Source organism: Kogia breviceps, chromosome 3 (assembly GCF_026419965.1).
Source record: "Kogia breviceps isolate mKogBre1 chromosome 3, mKogBre1 haplotype 1, whole genome shotgun sequence".
Classification (NCBI taxonomy): domain Eukaryota; kingdom Metazoa; phylum Chordata; class Mammalia; order Artiodactyla; family Physeteridae; genus Kogia; species Kogia breviceps.
Window position 1 is genome coordinate 74,184,662 of NC_081312.1, and position 24,860 is coordinate 74,209,521.

Consider the following 24,860-nt stretch of genomic DNA (forward strand, 5'->3'; position numbering starts at 1 on the left):
AAGTATCCACTATATGTAAGTTACTGTTACCATATGAATTAGGAAACAAGTTAAAACTGGTACATATCCCAGGGATTCTTGGACAATCTTTTAAACGTGGGTAGGTCTTTAATCCACTTTGAGTTTATTTTTGTGTATGGTGCTAGGAGGTGTTCTAATTTCATTCTTTTACATGCAGCTGTCCAGTTTTCCCAGCACCACTATTGAAGAGGCTGTCTTTCTTCCACTGTATACTCTTACCTCCTTTATCAAAGCTAAAGTGACCATATGTGCATGGGTTTATCTCTGGGCTTTCTATCCTGTTCCATTGATCTATATTTCTGTTTCTGTGTCAGTACCATACTGTCTTGATTACTGTAGCTTGGTAGTATAGTCTGAAGTCAGGGAGCCTGATTCCACCAGCTCCGTTTTTCTTTCTCAAGATTGCTTTGGCTATTCGGGGTCTTTTGTGTTCCCATACAAATTGTACAATTTTTTGTTCTAGTGAAAAATGCCATTGGTAGTTTGATAGGGATTGCATTGAATCTGTAGATTGCTTTGGGTAGTATAGTCATTTTCACAATGTTGATTCTTCCAACCCAAGAACATGGTATATCTCTCCATCTGTTTGTATCACCTCTAACTTGAGGACACAGGGAGGGTGAAGGGCAAGCTGGGACGAAGTGAGAGAGTAACATGAACATATATACACTACCAAATGTAAAATACACAGCTAGTGGGAAGCAGCTGCATAGCACAGGGAGATCAGCTTGGTGTTTTGCAACCACCTAGAGTGGTGGGTTAGGGAGGGTGGGAGGGAGACACAAGAGGGAAGGAATATGGGGATATATATATATGCATATAGCTGATTCACTTTGTTATACAGCAGTAACTAACATAACACTGCAAAGCAATTGTACTCCAATAAAGATGTTAAAAAAAAAAGTGAGTAGGATTTTTGTTTTGTTTTATTTTAGCCATTTACCTGTTATAATGCTGCTTTCTTTCAGGTGTGTTCACTTCTACCCAGAAACACAAGGACATCATAAACGGTCCCTAGGAAAACATGGTATAGCAAAGCTTAGGGAGTCCCCATCTCACCCGATAGTTAATATACATTTTTAAAAAATTTTTATTTGAGTATAGTTGACTTACAATATTGTGTTAGTAGTTTATGTACTTTTTAACATGAGAATGAGATACACTGCAGGACGTTCTTTATATAATATTTTTGCTTATGTCTGGGACTGTCTGCCTACTGGTTACTTTGTAATTTCTCTGTTAGAGACTTGGGAAGCTCTCACCTGCCAGTGCCCCAAATGAGAAGGGGCAATCGTGATGGTATAAAGGAGAGAAGCAGTGACTAGTAGGCTGCACTGCCCATGGTGCTCAACTGTAGACACGTCTTTATTTGCTCCACTAAAAATATGTCAAATCAGACATTGTAAATTATTCAGCCGTGAAGAAGAGAAATCTTACCAACAGAGGGCTCAGAAGCCAATGTGGATAAATTCTGAGTATTGCTTAAAGTTCTCTTGAGTAGAAAGTAGATGTTTTGCTAAGCCACCTTCCTGATCAATCTTTCACTTAGGAGTTCCAAACCTTTCACTTGCTGCCCTGTCCTAAGAGCATGTGCATTATTTTCAGTGAAGGGGGTCAGGAAGACAAGACCTCGCTGGATTGCACATGAGCCAAGGCTTCAGACCCCTGTGCTGTGGGCTCCTATGCCGTGTTCCTTCCCTTACCACCCTGCACTGTATTTGCTTGTTGAATTGCCTCCCTCACCTAACGGTGGGCCCCAGAGGGGCACCATGCCATCCACATTACCTGCCATCCACTCCACACTAGGCAGGGCCTGGCACACAGTAGGTGCTCTGTAAATACTAAATGACCGTGTTCATGTGAGCCAGGGAGTTCTCAGGAAGAACAGTTCCTTCCTGCCACTCCATCCCCCTGCCAGTGCTGAGCAGACATTCCACCAGGTGAGAAAACAGCAAGAAGCAGACACTCGAAGTCTGGAAGCTTGGCCAGGGTTAGGAAGGTTTCTGAGCCTAGCGGGCAATAACAGCAAGCACTCCAGGGGCAGGAAGAAAAGAAACGTTAGCTAGTATGTGATTGTCTTTATCGGTTCGGGCTGCTGTAACAAAACCCCCATAGATTGGGTGGCTTAAACAACAGAAACTTAGTTCTGGAGGCTGGGCATTCAAGATCAAGGTGCCAGCAAATCAAGTGTCTGGTAAGAGCTCACTTCCTCATTTGCAGATGTCCATCTTCTCATTGTACCCTCAAGTGGTGGAGAGAGAGGCAGCTCTAGTTTCTTTCTCTTATAAGGACACTAATCTCATCTTGGGTGCTCCACCCTCATGACCTTATCTAAACCTAATTAACCCCCCAAAGCCCCACCTCCTAATACCATCCCACTAGGGGTTAGAGTTTCAACATATGAATTTGGAAGGACACAAACATGCAGTCCATCACAGTGATGAAGGCTTACTCCATACCCGGCAGCACAGTAGCCTCTTGGCACGATTATTTCATAAGATCCTTGCACCCTCCATAATTTAGGAATTGTTACCCTGCACCTGATAGATGGGGAGACCAAGGCCCCAGGAAAAGGCTTCACAGGGAGCAGCCATGGAGTCAGTATTCAAACCTAGTTCTGTTGTGTTTCCGATACAGCCACGCTGGTTCAGCACTGATGCCATTCTTACACCAGCCTTCATTCATCTTCATTCCCACCCTGCCCACTTTTTTTTTTTTTTTTTTTTTTTTTTTTTGCGGTACGCGGGCCTCTCACTGTTGTGGCCTCTCCCATTGCAGAGCACAGGCTCCGGACGCGCAGGCTCAGCAGCCATGGCTCACAGGCCCAGCCGCTCCACGGCGTGTGGGATCTTCCGAGACCGGGGCACGAACCCATGTCCCCTGCATCGGCAGGCGGACTCTCAACCACTGCGCCACCAGGGAAGCCCCCCACCCTGCCCACTTCTAAGACGTGAACGGGAAAGAGCACTAGCATGGAAGCCCTCAGCCTGGGCCCTCCTCACAGCCCTGCCATGAACCAGGACGGGGAGAGAGGTTGCACTGTATCACTACCTGGGTGCTGGTCTCCTCGGTAAAATAAGAACTCAGGTCAGATGTACTTGGAAAGTTACTATCCAGACTGTCAAATCTGCATGTCTGTCTGGAAAACATGCAGCAGCCATGCCCCACCACTGCCTCCCACCCTCCTCCTAATTGAGGCTAAAGCTAAAAGAAAAAAAAAATTTTTTTTTAACTGGACATTAGCTCCATTTTGATTCGTTTATTGACAAATCAAATGGGGGAAAAAAGGTCACCCAAAGGGGTATAAGGTCATAAATGTGGTTAATGGGGAATGGATACAGCACTGAGGAGGGAGGACGAGGTTGAACAGGCCATCAGAAGGAGGAGGGGGAGGTGCAAAGGAAGGAGGAGGAGGAGGAAGACGAGGGGAAAGAGGTAGCTGCTAAAAACGCCATGGCTCACCTTTCAATTTGTCAGCTGTCACCCAATCATTCTTTCCTGGACAGAATTAACAGCTAGAAATGGTTTGAGGGCAACACCTAAGTAGTTTGTCTACAAGATCTGGGAGATGAGGGAGCTGGAGGGAAGATGGGTATAAGATTTTGAGACCTTCTCTCACTTGAACCCTATCTGTGGTGAACGGAGAATCAGGAAGCTTAATCCTCGTCCCAGCCCAGCCACCAACTATCCTTGTGACTTCGGGCAAGTCACTTCCCCTCTCTGGGCCTCTTTCCTCGGCTGTAAAACAAGCTAATTGGACTCCGTGGCAGGCTCTACTCCGGCTCTAGCAATGTCAAGCGTTTTCGTAACTGGAGCTAGGCCAGGAGACTGGCTCAGTTTGGGAGAAATAAAACTACTTAGAGGCCCAGCCAGAGGGATCCAGTGCTGGCCTCCACCTGGACCCCCTCTGTCGGCAGCAGCAGCCATTCGGAGGGAGAGTGAAGGCACACACACCTGTGAGAAACGCACTCTTGCAGTGAGTGATCTTTGCAGAGCGGCTCTGGGGGAGGTTGGGATTTTCTCTACCCAGAAGGCAGGGTCCAGGGGACTAGGGTGGGGTCTGGGGAATCCAAACAGAGCATCGTACACTACGTAGGGTCTGGGGATGCAGGGTACAGTGGCAGTAGGAGGAGCGGGCTGCGGGCTGCAGGGTGGGATTGGGAGGTAGAGTCACGCCAGCACCTCACCGCGTGCCAGACCGCTCATTTCAGTCACCCTCCCCCTGAAGCCGAGGCCTGGGCCCCTTGGTCTAGTCGAAGCAGCTCTTCAGGTAGAGATGCCACTCTTGGCATCGAGATCCTTGACTCCTATGGCCTCGATATCATCGAAGCCGGGGTCAGGGAGCGTCTCCATTGGCTGGAGTCAAATGAGGTAGGCTGACTCCGTCTCCCCCTTGCCCTTCCCATGCTGACGGGCAGGATGCACCTACAGGATTGCTGGCCGGCCATCCTCCCACCCCAGTTCCGAGCCTCGAGGCCCAGGACTGCCAGCCGTTCCTTGACAGCTGGGCAGGCCTAGCCTGGCCTGAGAAAGCGAACCATGAGATAAGGGACGGGCTGCCTCTCCACAGCCCACATGGATTTGGGTCAGCTGTGACAGATTCAAGGGCAAAGGGTCCCCAGTCAGGGACAACAATCGGGGGAGGAGCCCACAATTGAGGTTTCTGTTTGAGAGGGGAATGTGGTTTTGATTCTGAGGTCCAGAGCACAGAGCCACACTGTTTCATGGTAAAGACAGCCAGAAATAAGATTCTGGGCTACGCGTGTATATGTACACTTTCACTTGGGGAGAGACATTGAACCTGGCCTGCCCCGGGAAGGGATACCTGCCAGGGTAAAATTATCAGAGGCCCACATCTGACAGCCTTTAGCAGATTCTCCCAATACCCCATATTGGGCATGTTTCCATAGGGACGCTGGTCCCCAGTTCAAGGCAGTTCAGCAAAGCTTTATGAAGTAACTTCTCTACAAAAGGCACAATGAAGGGCCCCCAGGGGGCTGTGAGAGCATTGCTGGGGTCAAGAGGAGGCCTAGCAGCAGAAGCCCAGGACCCTGGGGCGGGGGGCTCCCCCACTGCCCAGCTCACTGCTCCAAGACCTTGAAGGACAGCGGGGTGCCACTCTTGGCAAAGGTCTTCATCAGACTGCTAGGATAGATGCACCCAAGCTTCTCTGGGGTTGGGAAGCCCCAGACCCTGTAGAGGGACAGGCTCAGCCGGTCCCCGATATAGAAGGGACCCACCCACTTGGCACTGCTGCCGTTCCTGGGGAGGGACAGCAAGAGGACCTGGTCACCCACATTCCACTCCTTCTCCTGGCTCTCCCGTTTGAAACGCCTATTCTCAGCCTTTTCACTCGTCTTCTCAGCCACCCTCCAGTGGAGCTCCAGCAGCTCCCCCATCAGCTGTAGCAGAAAGGCATCCATCTTGAGCCCTTCGATGTTTGCGCTGCTCATCTCCCACCACAGGGGCTCGGTCAGCCTCTCCTCGCCCCCCGTCAGGATCTGGAACGGTGTGGCCTGGCTGGAGGAGGCCCTGAAGGCCAGGTGCAGCAAGGGCAGGGAAGCCGCCCACTTCTTGCCGTGCAGGAAGATGAACTCCTTGAGGGCCCTCTTGAATTCCCAGTAGGCCCCGGAGCTCGTCAGGCAGGGGAACTGGAGGTCCCTACTCAAGGAGGCCACCTGGGCTCCCAGGGCCAGCCCACAGCTTACCAGGACATGGCGGGCAAACTGGGGGCCCTGGGCGGCCTCCAGCCTCACCGGAACACCCCACCTCGCGAACAAGTGCTGAAGCAGCACCTGGGCCACGGCCATGTGCGTGTAGGGCTTCAGCGGGAATGCCTCTACCCACCTGGTGTTGGGGTCAGCCACAATCAGCACGTGCTTGTGGCCCTCCTCGCTGACAGTGACTGGGCCCACCACCTCTATCTGCAGGTTGGACCAGGGGGCGGTGGACCTGAGGGGCCACAGGGACTCAATAACCTTCAACTCACTGCCTATGAGATTCCGGGGGATGCAGAACAAGCAGCTCCTACAGTAATCTCTCACGTGCTCCTGCATGCCCGGCCACCATCCCAGCAACCGCAGCTTCTTGTAGGTCTCCTCGGGCCTCCGGTGGGCCCCCATGGGGAGGTCGTGCACAGCAAAAATCAGATCCCTCCGGAGCTGCCTCGGGATTACCCAGACCCGAGGCCTCTTGTCTCCCTTGAACATAAGCAGGCCGCTCTCCTTGTCGAGGCTGAGGGAGTTAAAGGCAGAACTGAAGGGTGAGGAGCTGGATAATTTCTGCCCTGCCTGCAGCTTGGCAATGATGTCAGCCAGGGTGCCGTCGCTCAGCTGTAATGCCAGCAAGTTGGGCCTCTTGCCCGTGGTACGGGGAGACACCACAGGGACGGGCACATCGTTTGGCAAATTCCACCACTGGCCGCCCCCCTGGGCACCCTGCTTGGCCAGGGTGTCCACCGTCACAGCAAACAGGGAGCCCCGGTAAGAGGTTCGGTAGATAAATGGAAGGGATGAGAGGCCGGAGGTGAGGGCTATGATGTAGGAGAGCAGGCTTGGGTGAGGTAGCGGAGCCCCATCGGAGGAGAGGAAGCCCCGAGCCCTCCAGAGGGGCAGGAGCTCCCAGAGGAGGCTGAAGATCCAGTTGCAGTGCGTGAGGAAAACCACGGGCAGGTGGGACTGGCCAAAGCGCTCCAGGCCACAGGCCACGGCCGCCAGGTGGGCATAGGTCGGGGTGTAAGGGGAGCAAGAGAAGGAAAGGGAGACAGGGGGGCTGGTGGGAGACAGAACATAGAGACCGAAGCCAGCACACCACTCATCCTCCCGGTAAAAGCAATACCCCGACATGTGGATGCAGACAAAAGTGGACAGGTCGGAAAAAGGAGGCAGAACCTGGAAAAAACGAGGCATGGAAGCTGCAGGAGTCAGCAGCCGGTTTTCCCCTAGCAGGCCCTGGAGAAGGGTCAATTCCAGTGCCCTCTTGCCCTTGTCCTGTACCAAGAGTGACCATCTGATCAACCATGCTTTGGCCACCCTGTGGCTGTCCCATGCCCCAGGGTCCACAGTGGTCCGGGAGGCATAGGAAAGGCCCAGGACCACTGGGGTGTCTCCAATGCAGCGGGAAAAATGCTTGAGGGCCCAGGCCATGGCATAGGGGCTGTCTCCCCCTGACTGCGGGCCCTCGCTCTCCTCATCGGGGAGGAGGGGTTTCGAGGTATAGGCTACGGGGTGCTTTCTCCCTGAGTGCTCCTGGTACACAACAGCCGTCAGGGCCACTTGGCTCACCGTCACCTCCAGGCGGAAGGGCAGCTGGGGGTCGGGGGCCGTCAGGCAGAGGGCGGACACCAGAGCTCGCTTCAGGGCCAGGAAGGCCTTCCCATGCTCCCGGCCCCACTGCCAGTCCGGCTTCTGCTTGAGGAGCCTGTGCAGGGGCCCCACAAGGGCTTCATAGTCAGGGATGACGTCCCGGTGGGAGTCCATGAATCCCACGAAGAAGGAGAGCGCGGTGAAGTTGCCGGGGATGGTCAGCTGGGCCAGCTGGGCGAGAACCTGCTGGCAGGGAGCCTTCCCATCCCAGGGGACGCCCAGGGAGGGAGAAGGTACCGCCGGCAGGAGATCGATGTCGAGGGCTTCATCCTGGGGGTCGTGCAGGCTGAGGCACCGGAGTATTTCCTCTGAGAGGGAAGAGCACTCAGCCCTGAACACGGACATCAGCGAAGAGGGCGGGTCGTCCTCCTTCTCGGCCGGCTTCTGCATCTCCTGCCCCTCTCTCTGCTCCTCGTCCTGCCTCTCCTCCTTCTCCTCCCTGACTTCTTCCACATTCTGCAGACTCTCCGGAGGCCCAGGGTCAGCATTCTCACTCAGCTCAGAGACACTGGCAGGGCTGGGAGGAAGGGTCTTCCACACCTTCAGGAAGTTGCCAATGTCGGTGTCCAACCTACACCAAAACAGCGGGACAGAGGAGTCTGAGGGAGGAGGTGGGGGACAGCCCGCCCCGAGAGGCCATCCAAGGCGAAACCACATCTGTGGAAGCCCCACAGAGCCTCACCCCATTGCAGAGTTTCCCTGAGGCTGGGCAGAGGGCCAGCCTCCAACACGGCACAGCCTCAGACAGGACCTGCCCGCAGATATTCCCTCCACTCCCAGCATCCGCCGGACGGCAATGTTAGAGATTCATCTGGGCTTTGAAGACTTATCCAATCAAAACCTCATTGACCAAGGGACATGTCCAACCAGTTTTAAGCCAATGGTTTGATAAGAATTAGATGACTGGTACTTCCCATCTGACTCCAGGATGAGCAAGCCGGGGGAGGTCAAGAGAGGGAAGGAGGCTTGACGCGGGGCTTGGGAGCGCACAGCACGCAAACCTCGGCCACATCACTTTTTTTCCAATTGGAGAAATGGGACTGGGGAACCTGGCCTGGGAAGCAGTGCCCTGCCCAGAAAGGTCCTGACCACAGTCCCCTGCCGGGCCCAGGGAACTGGGAGGTGAGCAAGCAAGGCGGCTCAGAGTGGGTGGAAGCCAGAGGAACTGAGTTACTGCAAATCAGTTCTGCCGGCGGCAGCGCGATGACCTCGGGAAAGTACTTGAGTCTCAGATTCCTCATCTGTAAAATGAGGACAGTGGTCACGTATGTCCAACTCGAGCTGTGAGGATCAAAGCGGGTAATAAATGTGGAAAAAGTTCTACTTGGTACATACTCCAGACACAGCTCCCCCTGCACAGAATGAAACAGGAACAAGGCGGTTCACCACAGCACTGGTACCAACAGCATAACATGGAAACTGTCAAACGGCCCTCCGCAAAAGACCCCATAAACCTGTTGGGTACTCACATAATGGGATAGAGCATGGACATTAAAGCCAGCCACATGAACTAACATGGCATACCTCTGGGAAAAACAATAAGACATGGCGACAAATGCCAGCTGTGGAACGTTACATATAGTATTGAAGCATGCGTGCAACACTGTGAAACTGTAAAACCATATCGTAAGTGGTTTATGGATGTGCAGATGTGGGTGGAAGTACAAAGACCTGAAAAACTCAAATCACTCAGCCCACTATTAAGCACTAGACAAACGTTGGCTAGCACCAAGGGGAAGCTTCCAGTCAGCCCCAGGAGCAGCTGGGAGGAGGGGTGTGGAGGGGGTGCCTGGCCCATTACCTGTTTGGCTTCTTCAGAAACTCATCCAGAGTGGGGCCATCACGGCCCAGAGGATCGTCAGGCACCATGAAGAGATTCCCCGCAAAAGTGAAGGGCAGCAGGCTGGACCCGAGATGGAGGAGGAAACGTCACAGAGGAGCCCTTGACCCACCCACACCCCGCTGCCACCTGGTATCGCCACAGGGGCTGAGACCCACATCTCCTCCCAGCAGCTGCTCACGAGCACCGCTCCAAGGCCCTTCCCCCTGCCCAAACCCCTCCTGCCAGGGACTGGCCAGCACCCAAGGGGAAGGAACAGCCCAATCCCCTGGGAGCTGCCTCACCGATCTTTGACCATAAGTTTCTTGGAATTATTCATCAGGACATGGAGCTGCTCATTGGTGACGATGATGCCATCTGTCTCTTCCGCCAGCTTTACCATGAACCTGCAGGGAGAGGGGAAGTCGCTAACGACCCAGTACCCAGACCCTCACCTCCCCAGTCCTCTGAGAAAATGAACTTGCAGCTTCCTGTTGAGGTATGTTGGACAAAAACGCTGCCCTTGACAGCCGGGGAGCCAAGACTCAAGAGCCCATCCTCGTCTATGCAGCCAACTGGGATGTCCACTCACCCCTGGGAGGGTGAAATGGGATGCACATCCCCCAACTGTATATGCAAACACAGACCCCTATTTTACACATACGCATTCACATACACATGCTCAGACCCACACACAGAAAGCCATGCACTTGTCCACATCCATACATGCATTTTTACTTCTTTGGTTTCCACATCTGTCAAACTAACATAAAATACCTACCCTCTATTGCTGTGAGGATTAAACTGAACGAGACAATACACTAGACAACTGAAGTGTCTAGTTCAGTGCCTGCCACACAGCGTATACCAAGTATTCCATGATTACTCTTCACCAATGCACAATATTCAGGAACATGCCAAGACATACATACATACATATGGATATGTGTATACACGTATAAAAACACATACCTGAATAAACAAATCCATTTTTCCAAGGATCACTTCTCCTCGAAAGAGGGCTGTGACCAGGAAAGAAAGCAAAGGCCACCTACTTCTCGGCATTCCCTGCAGAGTGCCATTCTGGCAGCCACGAGCATGCAATTCCACAAGTGACCAGCAGAGGGGCCTTCTGCAGGAAAGCTACTTTCCCTCAAACCCAGGTCTGAATTTTTTTTTTTTTAACATCTTTATTGGAGTATAACTGTTTTACAATAGTGTTAGTTTCTCCTTTACAACAAAGTGAATCAGTTATACATATACATATGTTCCCATATCTCTTCCCTCTTGCGTCACCCTCCCTCCCACCCTCCCTATCCCACCCCTCTAGGTGGTCACAAAGCACAGAGGTGATCTCCCTGTGCTATGCGGCAGCTTTCCACTAGCTATCGAATTTACTTTTGGTAGTGTATATATGTCCCTGCCACTCTCTCACTTCGTCACATCTTACCCTTCCCCCTCCCCATATCCTCAAGTCCATGCTCTAGTAGGTCTGTGTTTTATTCCTGTCTTATCACTAATCTCTTCATGACATTTTTTTTCTTAGAGTCCATATATATGTGTTAGCATACGGTATTTGTTTTTCTCCTTCTGACTTACTTCACTCTGTATGACAGATTTCAGGTCTATCCACCTCATTACAAATAACTCAGTTTCATTTCTTTTTATGCCCAGGCCTGAATTTAAAGGCACTTAAAGACCTTACCCAGGAGGGCCAGCTCTTGAAGGAAGGATGCCTGAGCTGCCCTGCCCAGCCCTTCCCAGGCTTGAAGGCTGAGTGGGCGCCAGGTCTTGGGGGAGGAACAGAACTTCTCCCTGCCTGGCATGGGAGGTGCCTAAGTGGAGCCAAGACCTGGCCTGCTGGACATCGAGTCCAGCCCAGGGTCAGTGACCTGGACAGGGCCTTCTCGGCCCCATCAGAGGCAGCATCACAGGCACCCCTATGCGCACTGGTCCTGCAGCCACGCTGGGGAGTGGGTGCTGAGGACTGGCAAGTAGGGAGGCATTCAGGCTTTAGCTAGGAGACAAGGCCAATCTCACTCCATTTTCAGAGCCCAGCCAGGGCTCCAGTCACATACAGCCACACACATACCTCCTCCCAAGGCCAGGGCTGGTGGGAGGAAACGACTGCAGCAATTCCTTGAGAAAACCTGAGCTTCAACCCAAACCGGCACCCAAATCAGCTGCTGGGGGAAGCAGCTCGCTTGAAGCACCAGGAGTCACCTGGGTTAGTCCCATCCAAAGAAAGCCGAGGGTTTCACCCCATACTTCATGGGAGAGAAAGCCTCTTAGCTCAGGGAAATTGGGCTGCAGACTCCCAAGTTCAGGAACACCTCTTGGGTTTGAAGAGAGCCGACCTTGGAGCCCTCTCCTCTCTGTGTCTCTCCCTCTACCTACAGAGGGCCGGTGCACCACACCACCCTCTCTGACATGACCCTCTGACTTATTTGCTTCCATCTCCCCAGAGCAAATGAGGCAAGACTCCACCGGACACGCCAGCCCAGCCCCAGCCCCGGGGCCCCACAAGAGAAGGCCTGCAGGCCAGCACACCTATAATCGTAGGTAGTGATCTTCTTGCCGTTCTCGAGCTGAGAGGGGGTGATTGAAAGCATCTTGAGGGAGTGTAGCTTTGTCAGAAAGTGGCTCTCTGGAGGTGAAAGGCAGAAGACAGCAATGGTCAGAGGAAGGGCTAAGTGGAAAAGGCCATGGTGGGGACAGAAAGGAAAAGTAAGGCATAGAGAGTAAGCCCACTGGAGGGGCTGGGCAGCTGGGGACAGCTCACCTCTCACCCTCCGGTTCTTCTTAAGCTGCCAGGTGGGTACAAACACAGTGACCTCTCGGTGTCCCCGGTTCCAGAAGTACTGCACTGCCATGGCAATGCCCCGGCAGGAGAAGAAGTGCTGGAGGCCGTGCCTGGGGTTGGGGGGTGGGGGTGGTGATGGGGGGAATTAGTGAGGTAGCAATTTTCTGCCCTAGGAATGGCCCTGCCTCTCCACCCGTCCCTCAGAGCCAGCCTAGGGCAGCACATCTGGCAATGCCAGGGCATCAGCACCACGGGGACCAACAATGCCCCCTCCCCTCTCTCCATCATCACACAGTGAGCACATACTGGGTCCACTCACCTGCTCTGTGTGTGTGTGTGTGTGTGTGTGTGTGTGTGTGTGTGTGTATGTAGGGGCCTCCAGGGCAAAAGGAAGGAGAAGGCAACCTCTATATCCAAAGAGCTCAGTTTAGGACTGGAAGCAAACAAACATTTGCTGACCAACCATGTGCTGGGAGTGTGCTCAGCACAGATAACTATTCTACTGTGTGGGCAAATGAAGACATCCTGCATGTATTTATGCTAGCACACATACAGCAGTAAGTGCTAATGTGGAGAGAGTGATCTCTGAGAGTTGGCATGGTTGGGAAAAGCTTCACAGGGGAGATCAGTGCTGGACCTTAAGGGTTGGGCTAAACATTTGAAAACTGGCCTGGGGTTGACAGACCCCATGCTATGTGAGGCAGGCTGAAATGGGAAGGGCACGGTCCTGGGCAGTGGGCAGATCTGAACCCAAAGGCCAGCTGGGCCCCGTACTGGCTCTGGGACCTTGGTCAAGATTAATTGCTTCTCTGAGCCTGTTTCTGCTTCTATGAGGGAGGGAGAACAGAAACCTACTTTTGAAGGCTGCTGGAATGATTCCATGAACACCACCCAGCATGCAGTAGCCTCTCAACATGTACCACTTCCCTCCCACCTTTCCCCCATTTGAAGCCCCTGTCACACGCATACAGAGGTCAAGAAAGGACGCCCACAGTCTATCACCCCAGGGACACCCTGCCCAAGCTCCCCAGCATCCCCAGCCCACCCCAGGCCCGTGGCTACTCACACCATGGCCACACTGCTGCCGTCAATGACCACTCGCCTCAATCCCTGGTTCCCCGGTTCTTCTGACAGGTTCAGCTCAAAGGGTGTATTCAGGGCCTCGTGGTACCTCTGGAAGCTGGTTACTGTACTGTTCGCCTGTGGGTGGCGAGGCGGCTGCCTCGGAACTCCCTCCCAAGCCCCTAGAAGCCCCTCCACCTGAGGTTGGCGCTTACTACTGGGAGCTAAAGTGCCACTGGACTGGGGCCCCTGCCTTCCAGCTTCCCCCTGGCCCTTCAGGAAGGAAGCACTGCCCCTTGATGAAGGTTGGCCCTCACTTGGGAATTTGGCTGCATCCAGGGTTGGCCCTGGATCTGTGGGTGCCTTCTGAGCTGCAGGCATTTTCAGAGCTCTGCAAGTTTTGGGAGCTGCAGGTGCTTTGGGGGCTGCAGGGGCTTTAGGAGCTGCAGGTGCTTTGGGAGCTGTAGATCCTGTTTTAGCTGTAGTCCCAGTCTGGGCTCTGGGTGTCTGGGGACCTGCAGGTGATGTTTTTGCTGCATGCCTTTTCTGAGTTGTGGGAGCTTGGCGAGCTGCAGGCACCATTTGAGCCACTGGTGCCAGTTCACCCACAGCTGCCTTTTGTGCTGTGGGCACCACTTGAGCTGCTGGCTTTGTTGGAGCCAAAGGCACTTTGGGGGCTGCAGGCTCTTCATGGACTGCTGGCATAATCTGGGTTTCAGGCACTTTGGGGGCTTCAGGCAGCACAGGATTTGTGGGTGGGGTTTGAGCTGTGGGCACTGCTGCAGCCATGGGCACTTTGAGAGTTTCAGGCACTGTTTGAGGTTCAGGTCCTGAAGGAGCTGTCAGCCCCCCTTGAGTGGCGGGCCTCCCCTGAGCAGTAGGCACCGCTTGCCCTGTGGAGGGCCCTGGAAACGGCCTCTCTTCTGGTTCCTTACAATCCCACTGCACATATCCTCGATCCCCCAGCTCACTTCCAGCTTGGAGTTGGGGTATAGAGGTCAAAGGTGGCCCTATCTGTGGAAGTCCTGGGCCAGACTTGTCCTTTACCCCTGAGCCTCCTGAGACCACCAATAAACTCATTACTTTTTTAGGGGTCTCTGGCCTTGGGCAATTCTGTAGGGCTGCCTCTCCTCCTGGCCCCCCATCTGGTCTACAATCTGGGCTTTCCACACTGGGCAAAGGAACCAGCTCCTTCTGTTTCCAACCCAGATTTAAGGGCAAAGGATTCTGCCCTGGCAGCTTGAACTGAATGGGGCCCAGTGGCCTCTGCCAGAAAGGGAAACTGAAGCAAGCCTGGGACAGGAGCCAGGCCAGGTGGAGAGAATGCAGTTCATTGATCCTCCAGAAGGTTGCAGCAATAGTCCCCGGCCACAGGGGCCCAAAGGCTGGCCCCGGGGTCCAGGACTTCCAGGGCGAGCACACACTCAGGGCTGATACTGGAGGCTGGAGAGGGAGCTTGTCTTCCCCCCTCCGGGCCTGCCGCTGCTGGGAAGAGGCTTGTGTGCGGTCCGCAGGGTCCTGGCTGCTGCTGGCTTGTACTGACCCTTCCTCACAAGCACTGTCCGTACCACCTTGGTTGCTGGAACCAACCCTGGAGGAAACCCAAGTTTGTTGGAAAAGTGGTAAGGCCAGTTAGGTCCCAAACTATTTCCCTGGGGTTGGGGAGCAGGAACAGGGGCAGAGAAGCCACAGTGATTCTCCAGAACTTACCGTACCAGCTGGTTTGCTGTCTCCAGCTGAGTGTTCTGGCCTGGGATTAGGGCCCCCATGGCTCCTAGGCTGGTTAACCTCTTTGAATTTTCTGGGCTCCCCATCTCCAGAAAAGGCCCAGGACCATCTCCCATGGACACCATGGCTGGACCTTCCTTCTGCTGGTGGGTTGGACAGATCAGGAGCTCGGGGTCCGAGCGGGAGTCGGACGTGCCCATGCAGCCGAGCCACTGGATGATGTCCTCCTTGCCCGCAGCATCCCGCACCAGGCTCAGCAGCAGTTCCTGGACCGCTGCGGGCAGCTGCAGCAGGTCCCCTGCATACTGGTCACCACGGATCCAGACCAGGGCCCCAAAAGCCCGGGTCACCTCGGCTTCCCAGATGCCCCGGGGGGTGAGCAGAGGGGCAGGGCCCCAGCGCAGCCGCCCTACCAGCTCCTCCAGCCAGTTCTGGGTCATGATGAAAGACTCGGTCAGCCCGCCCACCATCAGGGAGCCCGGCGGGCCAGGCACCAGGTAGGCCAGCGTGCTCCAGCACAGGCAGTCCAAGAAGAGGCCCTGGGCCCCAAGGAAGGCGCAGTGCAGGGCCGCTGGGTAGCGGACCTCCTTCCACAGCTCCGGGGTGCACAGGCCCTTCAGATACTCCTGAAGCCAGTGGGGAGAGCACAAAGGAAGCCAGCCGTTATGGGCCTGCCACCAGCACTCACTCCCCTCACAAGCACATGCCCTGGCCCTGCCCACCATAAGCCAAATGATACCCCCGGCCCAACACTCTCTCCCTGGTCCTGACTCCTCACACACTCATCTCTTTCCCGGGAGCTCTGACAGATGGGGGAGGCCGGAGGGAGGGGGAGCACCTGGCTTGGAGTCAAGGTCCCTGGTTCTAGTTCCAACCTGACCTCAGTAGGTTAAGGTTACTGTGGGAAATTTGTCATCTTCTCAGGGCCTCAGTCTCCTCACCTATAAAATGATGGATTAAATCAGATACTCCTAAGATCCAGTCCTACCCTGGCGTTCTAGAATTGTGAAATAGCTGGGGGGAGGGGGATGGCACATTACTGAGTACCCTCCATGTGCCAGGAGCTTATGTGACCCGGAGCAACTTATCTACCATCCCTATGCCTACGTTTCCTCATCTGTAAAATGGGGATAATGGTTCCCACTTCATTAGGCTATTATGTAGCTTCAGTGAGATAATACAAAAGAAGTGCTTAGCTTATGCCAGGCACAGCCTATTCCCATTTTGCAGGCTCAGAAAGGCTCTATCGCTGACCCAAGGACACACAGCTAGTGGGTGACTGGGTTAAGGACCACAGCCCACATCCATCTGACTCTGAAAGCAGAGCTCTTTCCACGTCCTTGGGCTGACTACACAGTGACTACAGGGTAATCCACTGAGATTCTGGTTAATCCCCCTGCAGAAGGTCTCCGGCACACCCTGTACCTGTAACCATGGTAACTCTGTTGCCTGGAGGGGACAGAGGAGAAGGTAAGTCGCTGGGCCAGTATCCAGGGGATCCCCACAGATATGCACAATGGCTGAACCAGAAGGGAAGCCTCTGGCCATCTGGGCAGCAGGTCCTTGTGTTTCCAGGGCTCACACACTCAGTCTTTAGCAGTCACTGGGACAGGAGAGGTTGGGTTCCTCCACTGTATGGCTGAGTTCCACCAGCATGACCCCATGAGCTCCAAGGAACCATGAGCACTCCCTCTTCATCAGCCAACCCTTGATGCTGCATTAGCCCTCAAGTCCCTCCTCATGCCTGTGTCAGTGACAGTCATCCCTCTTCCTACTTTCCCATGACAGTTCCATTATGGAACAAATGCTCCATTTTGGATCTCCAGCAGCCATCCCAAAGACCACTCTGGCCCCTCTGCTCAGTACCCAGACCATCCTTCCCTGCTCAGGCCTAAGCTTATCTCTGCCACATGGCCAGGTTATGGACCTCCAACACCTTCCCCAAAGGGCCTAAGGTACACCCAGGCACTTAGGCCCATGTCTAACCCCTTTGCAGTCAGTCCAAAATCAGCTCAAAATCTGATAGACAACCCAAGCCAACCCCTCCCACCCAGAACCTCAGCTGGTCCGCACTGTCTGGCAAGGGTGAATCTGACCAAGAGGAATAACTCTCATAGACTTGAACAAACTCCCCCACCCATGCACCCCACGTTCTAACTACATGAAAACAATATGTAAAAATGAAGAGATGTGCTCAGGAAGAAAATGGTGGGTGGTTTCCTTCTCCTCCTGCAAAGACCTTAAAATATTTATTGTTCCATTAACCGTCCGTATTTTTAAACAAAAAGATACATTGGAAATGAGATAATTTTCAAAATAATAAATCTGAACTGATATTTATTGAATAGTTACTATGTGCCAGGCTCTTTACATACATCAGCTCATTGATTCCTCTCTTAGCCCTATAAGGAAATTACTATTATCCCCATTTTAGGTGAGCACGGAAGGGCACATGTCCGAGGTCACACAGGTAGTAGGCTGGGACACTTAGGCACTCTGACTCCAAAGCCTGGGGTCTTAACCATAATGCTGTCTATACCTTAGAGCAAAAACAGATACGGAAACAACAGGCATTTACATCCAGAAAATATCTGGAGCAATTTTCCTGCTTAAAGCCCACCCAGACCTTTTTCTCCAAGAGGAGAAAAAATAGAGAAGAGGCAGGAAAAGCACAGAAAAATGTGCATTTGTTAAAATATGTTGCCCAATGTCCCGCAAGTCATTTGTCAACTTGTACGTTAAATAAAAACAATACAACCAAGTAGTTTACTACTGCTCGATACTTGATCAATCCTGACTTAGGATTCTCCTTTCTCATAAGTCAGTTGCTATACAAAGTCTGCTTTCCAAAACCACCCCAAATTACACCGCAGAATACTCAAAAAGCTCCAAAAAATGGCAGCACCAAGAAACTCTAGAATTGGGAATGAAAGAGAACATTTTGTTTGTTTGTTTGTTTTTTGCGGTACGCGGGCCTCTCACTGTTGTGGTCTCTCCCGTTGCGGAGCACAGGCTCCGGACGCGCAGGCTCAGCGGCCACGGCTCACGGGCCCAGCCGCTCCGCGGCATGTGGGATCTTCCCGGACCGGGGCACAAACCCGCGTCCCCTGCATCGGCAGGCGGATTCTCAACCACTGCGCCACCAGGGAAGCCCAAGAGAACATTTTTTAAAAGGTGAACTAAGATAAAGTTGTTTGAGGAGCTGTTAGATCTGGGAGCCCACCCACCCCTCTACACAAAGGCTGAGCAAGTACCTCCGTACCCACTGGAGTTTGTTCTGTAGAAAGTAAAAGACAAGGTCTTAGGATCAGAGGTTGATCAGCATACCTGAGGGAGTGGGTACCATAAAAATCATGAAGGAAGAGAGGAAGGCCAGTAGTGAGGTCTACAGTGAGTGCTGAGTGCAGAGAAACTCATTCTTCCCATATAGAGACTCCGCAATAGTAACTGATGATGTTTGAAGACAGATACTCACACAGAGGGGTCTCACTGGGGCACCTCAGAACAGTGGGGGAAACTACAAACTTCCAGAGAGAAAAAATACTTCTCATACAAAGGACCAGGGACCAAGAATAGCTTCAGATACCCCTAAAGCAAGAAGTCAATGGATTAATGCCTTCTCATTTCTGAAGGAAAATAATTTTCCATGTATAATTTGATACCAGCCAAATTGTCAATCAAGTGACCATCAGATATGCAATGTAGTTATGCATATATGCAACCCCAAGAGTTTACCTCCTATAAAACCTTTTTCAGGAAGCTACTAGAGAGCATTTTCCAGCAAATCAAGAAAAGAAACCAAGAAAGGAGACCCAACATAAAAAAAAAAAAAAAAAAAAAAGCAAAGACAATCTCCAGGAAGATTGTGGAGAGAAATCTCAGAATGTATTCATCCATTCAATAAACACTACTGAGCACCTACTACGTGTCAGGCACTGTTCTAGGAGGCACAGAGGACGACTAGTTCAGATTGGAGAGTGGGACTCCAGAATCAATATGCTTGTTTCGGCACCATCTTTCTAACTTGGTGACGCTACTGAAGGAAGTGCTCCACCAACTCAAGACAAAGACACAGCGTCCAGGAAATGAGGTATCTAACAAGGAAAAAAGGCAAGATGATGCCAAGAATGACAGCAAATGGGAGTCTCAGGATGACACTGTGCGGTCCTGACCAGACAGAAAGAAGGCTGCCCCCAGGAAAAAATCTGGAACTGACAGACCATCTTGAATCGATAGTTTGTCCTTGTAGAAAATTGTAGTGAGAAGCTACTGAAAGTTATAAGAATTAGCAATGGGTACGAAGGAAAACAAGCAAACTGGAAAGGTGTTGAGTTCTTTACCTCAGGAAAATCGAAAAGTAAGAGAGAAAACCTAATCATAGTACACTTCAACAGTTAGATGTAAATGATATTTGCAAGGGCATAATGTTGCCAATACTAAATACAGATTTAACAGAAAAATGAAATATAACTATATTGGGAAGAAAAAAGGGATGGCAATATAAGGGAGCTAAATCCTCATCTTTAATAATAGGAAGTAAAAAGATATCTAAAATTGATTAATCAAAAGATATAGTAGCTACATATTTTTTTAGGAATATGGAGATGTAGAAATGCCAGAGCAGATATTTTCTACGGGGAAGAGCACTGAAGAGGGAGTTGGCAGGGACAAGGCAAGGAATCACTGCGTTATTCTGTGAGCTTTTTAAAAATTATTGGACTTTTAAGTTATGTATTATTTTGATAAAAGAAAAATTAAGTTTAAAATAAAGGAGCAGGATTAGGTGCCCACAGCACAATTAGATGTGCTGATAAGTGTTTAACAATCATCCAGCTATGGGGGAAACAATCCTGATTTGTAGCATTTGACAATTTCTGTGGTGTAAATACTCCTTCCATGGTTGATTTCAAACTACCAACAGGACTCCATTGGCTCAAAAACTTCCTGAATTTTCAATAATGGGTCAGCAGGAGTTGGTTCCAGCACACCCCTGGCCACTACCAGCTTCCGTGGTACTGCTCAGTCAGTGTGGGCCAGGGACAGATCTTCCACCTGACAGCAAAGCCCAAAGTCAGCAAACCATACCCTGTCCCACAACTCCCCACCCCAAACTCTGGCTCCCCATCACCTCCCTCCCTCCATCGTGTCCAAAAAGGGGAGAATCAAGCTGTCACCTGTCCTCTCTGCACCGGACCCTTCTTTACATCGTTGCCAAGGAGGACAGAAGAGCTGAGCAGGGCTTGTCTCTGGGCGACTTTGATCATTAGTAAATACCCTCCTTTCCACTCTGAGGTGAGGCTGATTTCACCTCAGAAAGGCCAGGCCTCCTCAGTATTTCTTTCTGCTGCCTAGTAATGTGATTTCCAGCACTGCCTTCATTATTTTTTAAATCCCACTACAAGAAAACTACTTAAAGGCAGTTCCGAGTTCTACAGAGTTTTTCCTGGAAAACCAGTGCATATAATGTAGAAAACACCCGGGCTCTTCTCCAGAGAAGCCTGTATCCTTCTTGACCCCTCCTCCCCTCACGGACAAGACACCCCCATCCATCACCCCTTCCCCATCCTACAACCTCCAGTCTCACTGAGCCCTCTCTGCCAGCTGGCCTGTGTATATTAGGCCATTATCCAGGTGCGTGATTCTGTGCCCCTACAGCTGGGATTGGGGTCAGCCACAGCACATCCACATGGAAACCACAAGACATCCTTATACATGGGAAATTTTCCTGTATCAGATTGCTGGGCCTTAGAAAGCATTTAATCCAAGCTTCTCACTTTGCAAACAAGGAGACCGAGACTCAGAGAGGGAAAAGAACTCATTCAAAGTTATACAGCTAGTTACAGAAACGATAACTGATATCTCTACTCTGTAACTCTCCACATTTGTGAAAGTCCAAAAGAACCCCTTATTTCAATTGACTCTTACAACTCTGCCATGAAGTGGGTACTATTATATTGTTATATAGATGAGGAAATAGGCTCAAGAGAAGGTCAATGATTTGACCAAGGTCAGACAGTTAGAAGGTAGCAAACCCCAACCTTCAACTCTCTCCACCACACCCCTCTGTCCCAGCAGTAATTTGGTGATAGCAAATTGAACCCAGATCTCCTAACTTCTGGAACAAAACCTTATCCTCCCCACCTTCCCTGCTCTCCTGCTCCAAAGCGCCAAAAATCTCTTCTTTCTGCTCATTCTGTGCAATAAGGGAGGGAGTTACCCAGAACCCCACATGTTTCCATCTTAAATCATGCTTTTCCCTGGGGGAAGACAGAGGAGAAAGAGATGATAGGATGGGGGGAATGGAGAAAGCCACTGGTTACACTAGCAGGGCCTGAGGTATGAGGGAAAGTCAGTGGGCCCAGGAACTCTGAGGCAGCAGTGGAAGCAGGAGTAGCCAAGCCTGGAGAAGCTGATGGAGGATGTAAACAGGGGACAGGTGAGCTAGACACTTCAGAAAGCACCAGTCCCATAAAAGGGTGAGCAGGTGTATTTCAAATTAACAAAAAGATTAAGAACTTGGGACTTCCCTGGTGTTGCAGTGGTTAAGAATCCGCCTGCCAGTGCAGAGCACGTGGGTTCAATCCCTGGGTCCGGGAAGATCCCACATGCCACGGAGCAACTAAGCCCGTGAGCCACAGCTACTGAGCCCGCATGCCTAGAGCCCGTGCACTGCAACAAGAGAAGCCACCTCAATGAGAAGCACGTGCGCCACAACGAAGAGTAGCTCCTGCTCGCCGCAACTAGAGAAAGCCTGCGCACAGCAACGAAGACCCAACGCAGCCAAAAATAAATAAATAAATAAATAATAAACAAAATCACTCTTACTTAAAAAAAAAAAAAAAAAGATTAAGAACCCAAACAATCCAAAGGCTCCTCTTGTTAACCTACCCTATGCCAGCTACTGAAAAGTCTCCATCTCAGGGGTTCCTGCACATCTGCTCTCCAGGCAGGAACCCCTCCCCTCCCCCAGTACCTCTGTCAGAACTGGAGAAACTGCTGACGAAGCAGCTCAACAGAGGGGCTGAGGGAGGAACTTTCCAGCCTGCCTGCCCACTGGCTAATGTGTTCTGGGCCTCCCCCACCCATGGCCTTGACCAATTAGGATATTGATAGAGACCCAGCTAGGGAAGGGGTGTGTGTTGGGGTGGGTGGGTGCATGGGGGAGCAGGTGGTCTGGGGCTGAGGGAGCTGTAGCATTCCTACCAGGAAATGATAAGATAAGGGAATCTGGGGGAAGAGGGAGACCTTGGCCACGACTGGGGGATCAGAGGGAACCTGAGAGGCCCAAGCGGAGGAGAAGCTTATGAGAGAAGCCAGGGCACATGCGAGAGAGGCACACTGTGACCTGGCCTGTCCAGCGTCCAGCCCCACACAGCAAGCCCTTTCATCTGAAAGCCCACAGCCCTCCTCCTAGATTCCCACCCATCCCCTAGGGCTGCTGCTTTCCAGGGCTGCTGCCGCCCCACCTCTGAGCCCCTGCAAGAGGCTGCCTAGAGCATCAAGAGTGTGGGGTGCAGAGCCCAGAGCCCTGGGTTCTGGTCCCAGCCCCTGCCACGCCCCACCTACCCGACCCTGAGTGCTCAGGGGGGCCCCTTACCCTCTCCAGCCCTCAATTCCTCATCTGTAAAGTGCCAGCATTGCTCTAGAAGCATCTTTAAATGGCCCTTCCAATCCCAGCACTCTGAGAGGCTCCAAGGGACAGCCCAGGATTTAAGGAGACTTAAAAGACGGCAGAAAGACCTGGGCCTTCCAGGCTCTTGGTGGAGAACAAAGAGGTATGTTGCACAGACTACAGAAATGCAGGACCTTAAGTTGCTCCCCAGATGGAGGAGCAGGCTGTAAGTGCGGGGCCCTGGCCAGGGAAGGCTCACGGGGGGGGTGGGGGGGGGACGACACACACGACGCCGAGCCTCTCTCAGCGCACTTGAGGGACAGAAGTGACACGCAAGAGAGGGGTGGGGCAGAAAAGAAAGAAGGAACCAGAGGGAAGGACCCAAGGCTGCAGATCTGGATAAGCAGGAGGATGGCCCAGTACCTGCCCGCCATACTGCCGAATCCAGGTCGGGGCACCTCTGGGGACCCCTGGGGGGGCGGGGGGGGCGAGGAGCGGGAGAAGGGTCTGGCTGGAAGCGAGAGGTGGGGAGAAGCTGTTTACCTTGGCTCTGACCATGTTCTCCCTGGGCCCCTCGAGCTGCAGCCAGAAGTAGGGGGTGTCCGGGCGGCTCTGGAAAGCGTTCAGCTTGACCCTGAAGATGCGCTGCACTTGCAGCCGCTGCCGCTGCACCCGGGGCTTCGATTTGGTCTGCACCATGAACCATTCCTGCGCCGGAGGGTCGCCCCCGGACAGGAGCATGGCTGGCCCGCCCGCCCCAGGAAGGAGGGAGCCGACAGTGCCACCCGGGTCCCCCGGCCGAAGGCGCCTAAGCCACGCCCCCTCCTCCCGGCGGCGCGCCCCCGCCCTGGCCCGGGTCCTCCCGGCTCTCGCGGACCCACCCGCCGCGGCTCGGGCGCCCTTCCTCCAGAGCTCCGAGCCTTTCAGCGGCGGCTCCCGCTACAATCTCTTCCTGCCAGGGGTTACAGCCGGGGGTGGGACCAGTCGGGCTCCCTTCCCTCCGCCCCCAGCCTTCCCCCTTCACCACTGCGCCAGCCCCTCCAGAATGAACTTTAGCTGAGTCGGCTGGGTAGCTTCAAGGGGCGCGGAAGGAGGAGGGAGGCGGCAGGGATGGGGGCGGGGAGGGTCTTGGAAACCTCTGCCTCCCACTCGAGTTTTGGGCCCAGAGCCAGAATCCGGGGGTCAAAGTTAATCTCCTTCCACATTCCCCTTTCCCCAGTGGGAGGGAAAGGGAAGGAGGGGCACTCGGGTGCGGGGAGAGGGGGTACGGTTTCGGGGACCTGGCCTTTCTCTCCTTTCCTCCTGTCCACCCTGCCGCCTCCCAGGCCTCCCTGGAGAACAGAGACCTGCGCCCCTCCTTCCCTCGGAGGAAAGGGTTAAGGGAGAGCAGGGTGGGGAGCCTGGGAGGCTGGGGCCTGTGGAAACTCTGGGCCGGAGACAGAGCAGGAAGGAGAGGGTAACAGCACCGCCTCCCCACTCCCCATCCCCAAGTCTGGGGACAGCCCGGGGCTGGCAGGCTGCCCAGACCCTCCTGAAGCCCCCAGGGCTGGAGGGGAGGGGAGAGCGCCCGAGTTTTCAGACTTGCGTTGTTTATGAAAGCCTTTTTGAGCAAGTTTGAGCTAAGCCAAGAGGGAGAGCTTTAGGATAGAAGTGAGGGTCTGGTTGGTGACAACCTCTAAGGGTTCCCTCAACCCCCGCGACCTGCAGCCAGTCCGCTGCTTGGCATCCGTGGTCAGAGACCAGCCCTGGACTGGGGGGCCGCCTCCAACACCCTGCCCTGGAGGCATCCCCAGCACAAAGAACACGTTTTGCAGCCCTGTGGCCTGAACAGAACCTGGCTCTGTGGAAGGCAGAGTCTGCATCCTGGGCCTCGGTGAGCTTTCTTTTCCAAACCCAAACCCAGAGCTGCTGTCTGACAGGCACAAGTGTACCCATGGGGACAAAGGGCAGTGGACTTCAAATTCGTTCCGCCCTGGCACATCTGGGCTGCAGGGGCCGTGGCATGTTTGTGTGCAGGTGCAGGCAGAAAGCCAGGAGCACCCCGCTTCAAGGAAAGGGCCCAACTGGGGGAGGGGAGCGGGGCTCACACTGAGTCCTAGTCTGGCCTGGACTCAGCCCCTCCTGTGCCACCCACCTCCAATCCTGCTTCTTCTCCCTAGATTGGAATCCAGAAAAAGAAAAGGGTATCTGTGTCACCTCTGGCTCCAGGTCTGCCCAATCTGGCGTTCCTGTGCTGCCCCTCCATAGCGCCTTGAAGAAGAAGACCCTCTGGAGGAGCTTCTATCTGTCTCCACTCTTCCCACATCGAGCCGTTCTCCCTTTATCAGAAGAAGCTCTTGCCTTATTGCCTTATTGTGCCTCAGTTTCTCCTCTGAAGCAAATGAGAGTCTCGTACCTGTGCTCCCTACTCCTTCCCTGAATAAACATTTATTTCTTGTTGTCCTCTTCCAA

General features: G+C 53.0%; 1 protein-coding gene and 1 long non-coding RNA gene across 3 annotated transcripts; one reads left to right on the forward strand and one right to left on the reverse strand.

Annotated features, from left to right (window-relative positions):
• Positions 1 to 1,191: 1,191 nt before the first annotated feature.
• NYNRIN (NYN domain and retroviral integrase containing) lies at positions 1,192 to 23,183 on the reverse strand. 2 transcript variants are annotated; one of them, XM_067028645.1, is made up of 8 exons: positions 22,953 to 23,183; positions 14,780 to 14,940; positions 13,074 to 14,660; positions 11,987 to 12,117; positions 11,755 to 11,851; positions 9,510 to 9,611; positions 9,187 to 9,288; positions 1,192 to 7,956 (listed from the first exon to the last, which is right to left on the reverse strand). In XM_067028645.1, exons 1-8 carry the CDS (start codon positions 23,148 to 23,150, stop codon positions 5,103 to 5,105), a joined length of 5,232 nt encoding a protein of 1,743 aa, XP_066884746.1. In that variant the 5' UTR covers positions 23,151 to 23,183; the 3' UTR covers positions 1,192 to 5,102. The 2 variants fall into 2 exon arrangements, with proteins under 2 accessions (XP_066884746.1, XP_058914413.1); XM_059058430.2 differs by having other exon boundaries at positions 14,780 to 15,423.
• On the forward strand, positions 22,769 to 24,860 carry LOC136793803 (uncharacterized). The gene is made up of 2 exons (XR_010839598.1): positions 22,769 to 22,857; positions 24,569 to 24,860. It is a non-coding gene; the product is annotated as an uncharacterized lncRNA (long non-coding RNA).

Excerpts from the sequence above, each read along its gene's own strand:
- NYNRIN (XM_059058430.2), bottom strand. The coding sequence starts at position 23,150 with ATGCTCCTGTCCGGGGGCGACCCTCCGGCGCAGGAATGGTTCATGGTG. Across the intron at positions 11,852-11,986 it reads GAAGAACCGGAGGGTGAGAG|AGAGCCACTTTCTGACAAAG; the intron begins GTGAGCTGTCCC and ends TTTCACCTCCAG. Across the intron at positions 7,957-9,186 it reads TTTCTGAAGAAGCCAAACAG|GTTGGACACCGACATTGGCA; the intron begins GTAATGGGCCAG and ends GTTTTGGTGTAG.